General features: G+C 37.3%; 1 protein-coding gene across 5 annotated transcripts in view; it reads right to left on the reverse strand.

The window, feature by feature from the left end:
* Positions 1-11,286, reverse strand: part of Shmt (serine hydroxymethyl transferase) — a 54,780-nt gene extending 43,494 nt beyond the window's left edge. Inside the window, exon 1 of one of the 5 annotated variants that reach the window (XM_081731992.1) lies at positions 10,985-11,286. Coding sequence is in view for 1 of the 5 variants with exons in the window: in XM_081731991.1 (XP_081588117.1) it covers positions 458-545 (88 nt within the window). In the remaining 4 variants the exon portion in view is untranslated. Of the gene's footprint in view, positions 1-457; positions 561-10,921 lie in introns of those variants that run through there. The other 4 variants (XM_081731994.1, XM_081731997.1, XM_081731995.1 and 1 more) reach the window with 4 other exon arrangements.
* Between the last annotated feature and the right edge of the window lie 813 nt (positions 11,287-12,099).

Here is a 12,099-nt window from a genome sequence, read left to right on the forward strand (position 1 = left end):
GGTATTCTGATAATAAAACATCCTTATTCCAAAATACTAAGGCAAGCACCTTGCCTACAGACCTCTTGCCTTGCCAGCTTTGAATTTCTTTGGCCTTGGTAATCCCATGTGGTGCCACTCGCAAGACCACTATTTGGTCTCAGAATTAAAGTACTGAAACCAATTTTCATCCTCAGTAAAAAGTCGATTCAAAAAAATCCTTCTTACAGTTCGTAAAATCAATTGAGAAAATGTCACACGTTTCCGTTTCTCTTCGGTTCAAATGTTTGGGCATTCATTTCGCGGAAAGCTTGTGCATGTCCAACCGATCATGGATTATTGACCACACATATTCTTTGGATATGTACAAAGTCTCAGTCATCACTTGAAATTTGTTTGTTACTCAAAATCAAGTCATGAATCTGATCCACTTTTTCCAGAGTTGACAGTGACACTGGCCTCCAACAACTTTCATCACCTTTTGTAGGAAGATCACCACGTTTATGTCTAGCATGTAACCATAGCGTTCCTTCGGCAGCTTCTATTTGCAGGAAAAACAACTTCATGACAATTCCTTAATGAATTTCACATTTGGCCACGCCATTATTCAATCAATGACCTGTAAAGAAAAAGCCGTTAGTGCCGTCATTCCAGCTGGAACATAAAAAGATCAAAGTTTCAAGTGCAATGAATGATTTCAGGATGACAAGCGCGGAAGGAAGTCGGCACGAAAACTTATCAGCCCCCCTCGTAATTCATGTACTGATGATTATAAATAACCTACATTTTGACGAAAAAATAACCAATGTAAGTAGATATGTCGTTATAAACAAAATTTTATATATACACACAGTTTCACAACTGTGACGAACAAGATACGAAGCGTTGTCTGGTATAAATAAACACAATTTTAAACATCAGGGTCTAGTTTCTTAGCTCCACGTATGTTATAATACTCAACTGTGTGGTATTTTATGCAACTTATAACATGCAAAATAAAGTCCTGAGAAATAAGCCACGAAGTTACGGAAGTGTAAATGTGTATACTGATACAAGTCAAAGTCAATAGAAAAGATTAAATGTGGTAGAGAGTTCCAGCTGAAAGAACGCTTACCATACGAAAACGCAGTATATTACAGGATAAATCAAAGGAAATGGATATATATATATATATATATATATATATATATATATATATATATATATATATATATACACGCTTAATAGTTGATCGGGAAGATCCATCGAAATCCTAGTCCTCCCCTCATGTTACTGATCTGTGCAAACAACCAACGATATACTCGAACTTCTACGATAAATTAATTGCATCCTTGTGACCATATACATAAGATCTGTCAGTGTAGTAATTGTCTATACACAGTTCTGAAAAACAAGTTCCTGAGGATTCATTTAAAGGTACACTCACTAATTTAATCACTAACTTCAGGATTCCCCTCCGCCGTGAAGAAAAAGTAATGTCCTAAATGGTTTGTAGCTCGAATACGTAAAATCACAGATTTAATCTTCGTAAAGTTTGAGAGGGGCTCCTGAACCACTACTGATTGATAAAACTAAAACATACACATATTACCTACAAATACACTGCTGACAAAATTAGTTTCGGTGCCATAAATAGCATTTTCGTTATTAGCATACGGGTCAATCCATTTCAAATCACCCAATTAAAAAAAAAAAAAAAAAAAAAAAACGCTCAACATTTTTTATTTTCCTGATTTTTTAAAATCATGAGTTCCCTATAGGTAGACAGTCACAAAACACGGTTTGAAAAAATTAGAAAAAACAATATGTGCCAGTTTTTTTTTTTTCCTTTTTGGCAGCCATTTTTAAAACGGCGGTTGGGCAAATTTTAATTTTAAAAACTTGGTTTCCGGAAACATTAATTGCCAAGCTATTTTTAAAGATATCAGAATAATTCAAAAACCAGTGGTGTTCAGTATGAAATGAACTACAGGTATACATTAAAATAATTTTTGTATCATGCAAGAGAGTCAGTCAAATTCTTTACTGTAGAAACTCGAAAAAAATGTACCAATTGTTAATTTTGAAGACCATTAGTTTCATGAAGGAAAGGAGACTCACTAAGATATGTTATTTCTGTGTTGAATACTTATATAACTGCCTGCAGTATAAGTTTTAGTCCTGAAAATGCACTTTTTTTTTTAGAGCGTTTCCAAAATGGCCGAAAGCCTTTTAACGTCAATATCTAAAAAGGGACTGAATGAAAACAACTGAAAATTTTACAGAATGTTCTTTGTACAAATATGAATATCTCAAAAAAGATTGACGTGTGAAACTAAACTACATTTAAAGTAATAGAGCAGTGAATTTCAGTAAAAACGCTACCCTTCTACACGCTCGTGGAGTGCCAAGGTAGGAAACTAGGGCTTGTTTAAATCATTACTTGAAGAAATAGCTTTCTCAAACACACTTAACTTATATTTTGTTATTTAGACCTACCTTATAGTTATAATTAAAACTAATTTAAAACTAGAAATAATATACAGGGTGGTCCAAAATTGTGGAAGCACCCAAATAAAATCCAAATCGTTCAGAATTAGAAAAAAGTTATGATGATACACGAGGGGGAAAATCTTTTGAGGCATATGGCACAATCGGCCGTCATCTTGAAATGTCGGGAACTTTTTTAAATGGGAACTCTATCGTGTGACACATCAAATAGGACTAATTTTTTTTCCGAAAGTCCAGTGGTGAAATGCCTTTCAGAGTTCCCACTATCTCCCCCCTCCCCCCCAAAAAAATCCAGGACAAATCACCAATTTTCCAGGATTTCGATACAGGAAGGTATAGGAGGATTGAAACTGTAGCTTCAAAACTCACAACAGTGAAATGAAAAGTGCAGTAATTTATACAGAGAATATTAATGCAATTACAGTATTAATACTCAATAATTACATATACAAAGCGGAGCGTAATGTGCTGCCTTATTATTATTATTATTATTATTATTGGTGGCCTTCCAACTCCCCTTATAGCCACCTGATCACCTGATCTGCCCACATCCACTACATGTATTTTCATTCTTTCTACATGACATTTTTAATTGTGCACCGAACACATTTACAAACAACAAAATCTATTTTTCGTACATGGCATCTTCATTGCGTGACAGTGTGATAAATATAATTAGGGGAAAAAGGAATTATATTACAAGTTTTTCAGCTGAGTATGGAGCTGTGTGATTTCCTCATCTATAGACAATCTCTTTCTTCTTCAGCGAAGCTGCTCTAAGGATAGCATTTGACTTTGTCAATAAAGTAAAACAAGACTTCTGCTCTGCTTCATATGCAAGCTGGTTTGCTTCAGTCTCCAAAGTTTCACTCGTTTCCATCAAATTTCTTTCCTTTGTCTGCAACCGCTGTACATTTTCACTTATTTCTTTCCTCTTGCTCAGCATTTGACTTTCTCTTTCAACAGTCCTTATTTTCTCCAGCTCTGCCATATAGCGCTGCCTTGCATTGAAGGAATGATGCAGCATTTTTTTTTTTTTTTTTTTTTCATGAAATTGACTGAAATAAGGTCTTTATGAGAATTGTTATCACACACCATTCTATGGAGGACTGATTTTGATACAAAGCACAGTTTCTGGTGCCCACTGTTGTCAGGAATGTTAACACACGTGTCGATAATCCTGCGTTCAAGGTGGTTAATGTCCCTGATCTTGGTAGAATACACAACGGATTTCACGTAGCCCCACAGCAAAAAATCCAATGGAGTGAGGTCTGGGGAACACTGTGACCATTTCACAGGTCCTCGCCGGCCTATCCATCTCTGTGGGAATTTCTCATCAATGTACTCACTAGCACACAATCCGAAATATGGTGGTACGCAGTCATGTTGGCAGAATAAAGGGAAAAAGCCATCCTCTAGTGCGGACGGCAGGATCTCCTCCTCAAGCACTTTAAGGTAGGTAATTGCATTTAAATTGCCCTTGATGAAAAATGGACCCACCACACGGGTACCTTACTTACCGCACCACACCATTATTTTGTCAGAAAACTACCCGAGAATCGTCGTACCAATGTGGATTGATGTCACACCAATATCGGTGATTGTGCTTCTTCACCTCGCCCGACATAAGAAAACTGGCAACGTCCGAGAACAGCACGTCATATGTGAATCAAGGATTTTGTTTGGTTTGTTCCGCGACCCACTCACAGTATTCGACTCGGCGGTCTGGATCATTAAAATAATGTAATGAAAAATTAAAATAACGTATACCTGTAGTTCATTTCATGCTGAACACACTGTTTTTTGAATTATTCTGATATCTTTAAAAAAATAGCTTGGCAATTAAAGTTTCCGGAAACAAAGTTTTTTTTTTTTTAAATTAAAATTTGCTCAACCGCTATTTTAAAAATGACTACCAGAAAAAAAAATATGGCACATAATTTTTTTTTTTTAACAGTGTTTTGTGACTATCTACCTATAGGGAACTCGTAATAAAAAAAAAAAAAATCAGGAAAATAATAAAATGCTGGCAACATTGCCTGGGTGATTTGAAATGGATTCACCCATATCCCTTTTATTATATATACTTTCAATAGGTCTTTATGTTATTCCATTAGAAAGTGCAGAGACCTAAGGAACAGCAGGCAGACGACTAACAAGGAGGTTTACGCAAGTGCGTATAAAGAGTATGTAAAGTGTATGTAAAGTGTATGATGTTTCTCTTATAGAGGATTTTTTTTTTTTTTTTGCGTGATATTATTTATGTTATTCCTTAGAAAGTTACAAGTATGTCACTTGCAACTTCGTTAGACGCTTGTGTGTGTGTTTTGTCTCTCTATGCAACACAACAGTTACAAAAGACAGGACCTAATATTAACGCGGACTTCGAACCTCGACCGCGGCTTGAATGCACAGTCCATCATGCAAGATCAACCCTCACACTAGGCCGTTCCTCATCATACTCTCTCAGCAACCGTTCCCAGCTCCTTAGGGACTGGTCTCTGTCTTTGAACAGATATTATCCCTGACATTTCACTGGGCAAATTACACACCACTCTCGGCACTCCGGCAGTTAAACAATTATACTATTTTTAGTAAATAGTGGTCGCAGGTTCGAACCCCGGTGGGCACACTCAGTAGAAAAAGTGTAAAAGCTTTTCCAGACCAGCCATCCTGAGTGAAGTTTTCCTAGGGCGACCATATGTCCTGTTTTGACCGTGAGAGTCCCGTTTTAGGAGCGTTTCCCGGCCGTCCCGCCAGTAGATGGAAATAGTAGTATTGCCCCGTTTTATGCAAATCAAAGAAGTAAATAACAAAGCCAGTACCCTTACTCCTTGTAAAGGTATTAATAATAACAAAGAGGGAAGAACTGAACTGAAATTCCATACATTAAACATGATCTATAGTTCGTAGTACTTCTCGAAAGGCAGCACAGGTTTTAACAGTTGTTTGTTTGTTGAACAAACTTCAACATGCCTTTCCTTTTTCATAAGTATCGAATTACTTGACAAAAGCTATTCTCAAAAAGATAGGTTCTTCTGAGAAATACTTCTAGGATTCTTTAGTTCAAGAGTCAACTTCTCACCCAAAGTAATATCAAAGATTCGAGCTAGGGCAAAAGAACAAAGACAAGCAGCATCATATCCTACTACATTGCAGGGTTGGCAAAAACCATGGTCTTTATTTTAAAAAAACAAAAAACCGGTTTTTTTATGGTTTAAATAATTTGCTCTATATATCCATATCATATATGGACAGAAATAAGTTTGTTTCGCCTTGATGTTATTATGCAACAACCGGGTTATGCTGGAAGGGGTCACATAAGCTTAACGCGGAATAAAAACCGCTTCTCGAGTTACATCCGAGAGAAATTGGCCTCCATTTGAACTCGGAACCAGGACTAATTGGCCGCAAATGCGATACGTCTGCCGACTCACGAACGAACGAATCCTGATTAAAAAAAAAAAAAAAAAACGTTGTACTGATCTTTACATGCTTCTTAATATAACTGTCAAGAGTCATTTCAGAAGGACAAAAAGATAAACAGTTGCACAAGTGAAACCATTACACAGAATTATATATGAACAATTTCAAAGTACTACTGAGTACAGAAGAACTAATTTAGTTCAAGTTAGTTAACAACGACTTTTATTGGTCCAAATTAAAGAAATACACCGACTTAATCTGCATATCAATAAGAAAAGTGAATAAAGATACGAATTATTTGAGTCCACTTTGGCTCAGACTCATTTATACATAAATAGATACCAAAGATACTTATTTCACTAAATGCCTCTCCTGGGGTCTGTATGACCCCCCCCCCCCCACACACACACACACAAAGTACGGCATTTTCGATGTATTTTATCAATAGTAAACATTGAAACGAAACAATACTTAAAATTTTTCTTCGATTGCAATTACATAACAATAATAACAATTACAAAAAATCACAAAATAAACTTATATAAAAAAAAAAGTTGCTTTTGTAGTATAATCTTTTTGAGTAATGAATGGGGAATTTAGGTCTGAATATAATACGAATAATATACGGGAGTGAAACGTGATAAGCCACAAATGTGTGTTCATCAAGATTTTACAAACACTTACACTTTTACGATTTTTTTTTTTTTTTTTTGTTTTGTTTTTTGGTTTAAACCAGTTGGTTTTTTTTGAAAAAACAGCTAGTTTAAACCAGCCAACCCTGCTACATTGTATGTTAAATGCTGTTTATATTTTATAGCTTATATACAGAACGTTATATTACAATACAAATATATTAGGAACAGCTACGGTAAATAGGAATTAATTTACGCACTGACCTATTTTTCATGATTTATCAAAAGTCGGAACCTGTCCCGTTTTCAGCTGAAAATTTTATGATCAGGCAAATGCCGATATAGTACCTAACGTACAGGTCCCAGGCCACTTCCTTTCTTCCCTTTCCTCGGATAGTGAGATCGCCGAGGGACGTCATCTCTCATACGTGATGGGCTAACATGACCATAGATGCCAAAAACCTAATTTTTAGTAAAATAAACTACCATATTCGGCGAATAGTTTCTAGTTTCTATGCTACTTTCTTCTTATTATGAGAGCATTATTCCAGTAGAAATTAGCAATTCTAGGTTCAGTGATGAAGTGAAGAGCCAAATTATCAAATGTTTATTTCAATAATAGCATGCAAGCAAACTTTAATATTTCTACCGCAGTAGTAACTTTCCGATGACAATGTAAAAGATAAAACTGAACCTATATTCTATTCTATAAACACTTACAAAAGGTGTATTTATGTCGCGGATATAAATCCATGTCAACACCCATTGTTTTAAAATGGTATTGTATCAAATTGTACAGAAAGTTTCAACACTTACAGCACAAACTGCAACCAAGATGACACTAACGTAAGTTGGACAGACCTGACCTTTATCAAATTGGTATGTTCAAACACGAACTGCTACGAATAGAACTTGAGATTGATGCTTTTTTTTTTTTTTTTTTAAATCAAAACACCAAAGATCTAAAATAAAAAATGTTTTATAGTATAAAGCTTGTATTAAAGATGAGTAAAAGACTGTTACTTAGTGGTAAGATATCTTCCCCATCCCAAACGAAACCTCTTGAGACAGATGTTCCAAACAGTGAGTTATCTTCTCAAAAGCCGGGACGTCTGGAAACCGAGAGAAGCACATGTGGAGATCATCTGTCCTTTGGGTTTTATATATATATTATATATAAAGTATCTACAGCTCCGTGGTCTGTCAGTGACTACAGTAAAGGGTTAAATTCCAAAGTTGGGCGTCCGTTTCCAGCGAAATTTTTAAAATTTACAGGAAATTTATGGATAATTTGATCGTTTGTGTGCTTGATAACACATAAGATTCTTGAAAAATATGTTTATTTGTTATATATAAGCGGTTATAAACATGGGACTATATGGCGAGCGGAGGGAACTACTTGGCGTAAGGTAACCGAACAGCTGCATCGTGGGAAAGAAACTAGCATTTATGTTACCAACATGGCGAATGTACAAGGGCAATGAACTAGCAGTTTTAACATTTGTGAAGGAATACATTGATAACGAGCAAAATCTTTTAAAAGTTTGTGAAGAGCACGGATTAATGAACCTAATAACAAATTGCAGAAAGTGTGGAAAGGAGATAACAGTGAAAAAACTTGATGAAAGCGGACGCCCAACTTCGGAATATATGCCACAGTAAACTTTCTCCAGGTGAACTTCACAATACACTTGCACGCTCCAGTTGTGCATCAATAACCAGAACCGCTTTATAATGGTACAGTAGAGATGCATTACCCGGCTTCTTTGGCCTTAAGTCTGTCACATATGACAGATAACGCCCTTCAGCAAGCAAAGTATCCGAGGAAAAGCGACCTGGGACCTGTATCTTAGATGCAATCCCGGTAGTTGCCTCGAATGAGAGGGAAAATCCCACTCAGAATGGCTGATCTGAAAAAGCTGTTACACATTCTCGACCAAAGGCGGGAGCAGTAGCGATTACGCCACGCGGGACCACTAGCGTAGAGTAGAATCGGGTTAGGGATGTTTGAACCGATATTTTAAAAATTAATCAAGCGTAATTTCTTTAGTCTGTGTAAGGATAGTAGGGGGAGCGGGGATTGTAAAGTGCAACCCTTTCTTCTTAAAATTCAAAATAGTACTATCCGAGTTTGGCTATTCGTACTTGAATTGTGACTTTATGGCCTTACGGTGCATTAGGGCTTTATATATTGTTCCGTATGAGGGGAAAATTGCATTCATGCCTGCAGATTCATTTTATAAGTGCTTAACCGTTATATGACACGTAGGACGTATGCCATGAGAACGACAGTTCAAGAAACACGAACCCAACCTGTGCTAGGTGATCACTAAAAAGCACGAACGCTATCTAACCGAGTCAAGGTAGGATGAAGGGAACCCCACCCTTGGGGGCGCGTCTAAAGGTAATAGGCACGTCAGCGACGATGGGCATCCGCATAAGCGATGATAGTGGAAACACAATGTGTTCGTCATTACAAGATGCCTTATGTATCAGACAGCTTTATCGTTACGGATCGTAACTTTCCACACTGCATTGGCATATGAATTCAGTTCATCATGACGTCCTCATGGTCTATTACCTGCTTAGATAACACTTTGGATTACGTTTGTCAACATTACTCATTAGATATATTATGTATATTTATGTAAATTTTACAAATTAATGGGTACTTAAACTGGGATAGCACCAGGCCCGTATCCAGGGGGGTCGGCCCCCACTAAATTTTTACTGTCCCCCTCTAAAATTTTCACGGTAGGTTTGTAAATGAACTATAATATGGAATGAACTAATATTTTTGGATCGGGCCCCCCTAACTTCCACCGGGCCCCTCCTACATTTTCGGGCTGGCTACGGGCCTGGATAGCACCATATAATACAAGTCTCATAAAATTATTTAACTATGATTAACGAATGTTAAACTTACGACTTATAATCGAAGCCCAAAATGTATGCAAATAAACTATAGGATAACTGCCGCATGTGGCGGCCCCGAAATAAAGAATTTAAGGAGAAGTGACCAGAATCAGATGAAATGCCAACATGAGAGGAACAAAAAATGTAATAACAATAATCAGTATAGAGTGATTAATTAGCAAGAAAAATGAAATTAAATTCTGGACAGGAGTTCGTGTATTGATGCGATATTAGGTAAGCGGGCAATAGAGCATAATATGGCAGTGCTCCAAACCCACTATCCTATTAACTAACATAGGATGTGTATGCAGCAGTAATGGAGGGAAAGACAGAAATGTAGAGGAACTAATACAAGAGACTTATTTGCACAAAATGTGGTGTAAAATCTTAGACACTATCCCATTTTATGGTGGCATAAACTTGCAAAATCCACCGAAGAAATATGTTCCTTGATTTCACAATGGGATTATACAAATAACCAAAATAAATCCCTTTCAATGATGAAGTGAAATGCTATGTGAAAGCAGTACAGAAGTGATCGTACGTGTCGCAAAGCTGTGCGCCACGAAAATCATGTGTGTAGGTCATAAAGCGCTTTTCATTTATGAGTATAGCCACCGTCGCTGACACGTCTGCTCCTTACGGACATACCTTTCGACTGCGCTCGGGCCTTCCTGCTATGCTCCTGCCTTTAGATAGCATTCATGCTTTCAGTGACCACCTAGCATATGTTCGTTTTATGCACTCCAGTTTCTATGCGCTATGTGCACAGGCTGTAAATTTATGTAGTCGTTCAAGTCAATCTGCACATATTAATACAACTCCTTCCTTAAGAAACACTTTGTAAAACAGTAAGGGTGCATTTAACTGTTAGAAATTCTTGTATTTTATCAATAAAAGTACTCTTTTGTGTAGCCAGTACAGAAAATAAGCATTTTCGTATGTTTTGTAATTTTTGTTGTTCCAAGAGCATGTATTTGATAGAGGGCTCGCCCCCAAATTTCTGTCTGAAAATGTATTTGCATAGGGTGTTGTTTACAGTGTTTGTTGGAAAGATGTTTGCGTAAGAATTCATTGTTTTCGTTATTTCTGAATAGTGCATACCTACTTTGCAATACTTTTAAGTTATAAGTTTCTAGCATAAAGATGTTGGGTACCGGTAGTAGTTTTGCGAAAACAGATGAACATGTACCGTATGTTGTGAAAAGTTAAGAAAGCATGCAAATAAAAAATATTTGTAATTAACCGTTCAGAGTGAACGATTAAAATGAAAGAGTAATTATAGATAAAGTATATTAAAATAACAACAAATAAATAGTAAAACGTTCAAAAATGGTTCATGTGGATCTAATCCAGGGCCGCCATCTGCAGATTAAGAAAGACCTTAATTTCAGATTGTATTCCATGTGACACAACAACCTGACAACCCATCAGATACCAGACGTCTCACGTGGAAATAAGTTATTTGCACTAATTACCTTAGACTTCAACACAGACGATATATCTACAAAATTAAATAAAATACATCAAGAGGTGTATACCCTTTGGAAGATTAAAATTAATTAGAATGTTAACCACGGTCAACAGCACTTATCACTCCCAACAGCGATACTCTTCTTCCCAACTGCTTAAGATGATCGTGGCATTCCCGCCTTTACTCCCCATTCCACACGCGAGCACATGACCAACTTAGTTAATAGTCTGCGCAGATACCATTCTTTACATTGGCTTTATCTTAAGATATACTTCTCGACCTTGAGAGATCTTGAGTTATTTTATAGTTATGTGTTCAGCGAAATCATTATATAGATCTCGTTCACTAACAATTCAAGAAACAAAAGTAGTTGGAAGAACTTGCAGTGGCGAAAGGTGACGTGAAATATAGGGTAGACACAACGCTACACACACAGTATATATATACACAGGGTGTCCATTGTTAGTTGCTACCCCGTGTATCTTCGATCGACTGAGAATACGAGAAAACGCAAAAACATGGCCATCATTATTTCCCTTCAGTACACGGGTTGTGCCTGAGAAGTAGTGCTCTCAACAGGTCGGGTCGGGTTGAAAACCGACTCGACCCGACCCGTGACCCAAATTGACAGACCCGACCCGACCCGTGATCCGACCTGATTGACCCGACCCGTAACCCGACCAGAGCTGACCCGACCCGGGTCGGGTCGGGTCAACCCGAACCGTTTGGAGGAAACTATTTTCACCAATGCTCATCGCTATTTGGTGATCACCAAAACAAGGCCAAGAGCAAGATTACTGTGCACTTCGTTTTGCATATCCAGTCTTTATCTTGTTCTTGTATCAATGTTCTTGGACTTTGTGAAATGAAATGAAATATTCAGTTTAAGGTCCCTCGATTCTGCACTGAGGCTAAGGGAGATGGTGACCATGAGAAATGAATGAAATGGTGGAATGAAGAAAGTGGAAGGAAACAGGAGAACCCCGAGAAAACCCACTACACCACAAAGCCCACTTAGCACAAGCTGGGATCGAACCATGGTCACCATGCACCAGAGATGAATTCTCTACCACTGAGCCACCGCGGCACCGCTTGGGCTTGGTCGTCCATATCCAATATCTCTTTTGGCCTTTGCTTAAACAACTTCTAGTTTTGTTGTAAATCCAGACTCCATATTGGCGT

This window comes from Thermobia domestica, chromosome 11 (genome assembly GCF_964235325.1).
Source record: "Thermobia domestica chromosome 11, izTheDome1.hap1.1, whole genome shotgun sequence".
In the NCBI taxonomy this organism is placed as follows: domain Eukaryota; kingdom Metazoa; phylum Arthropoda; class Insecta; order Zygentoma; family Lepismatidae; genus Thermobia; species Thermobia domestica.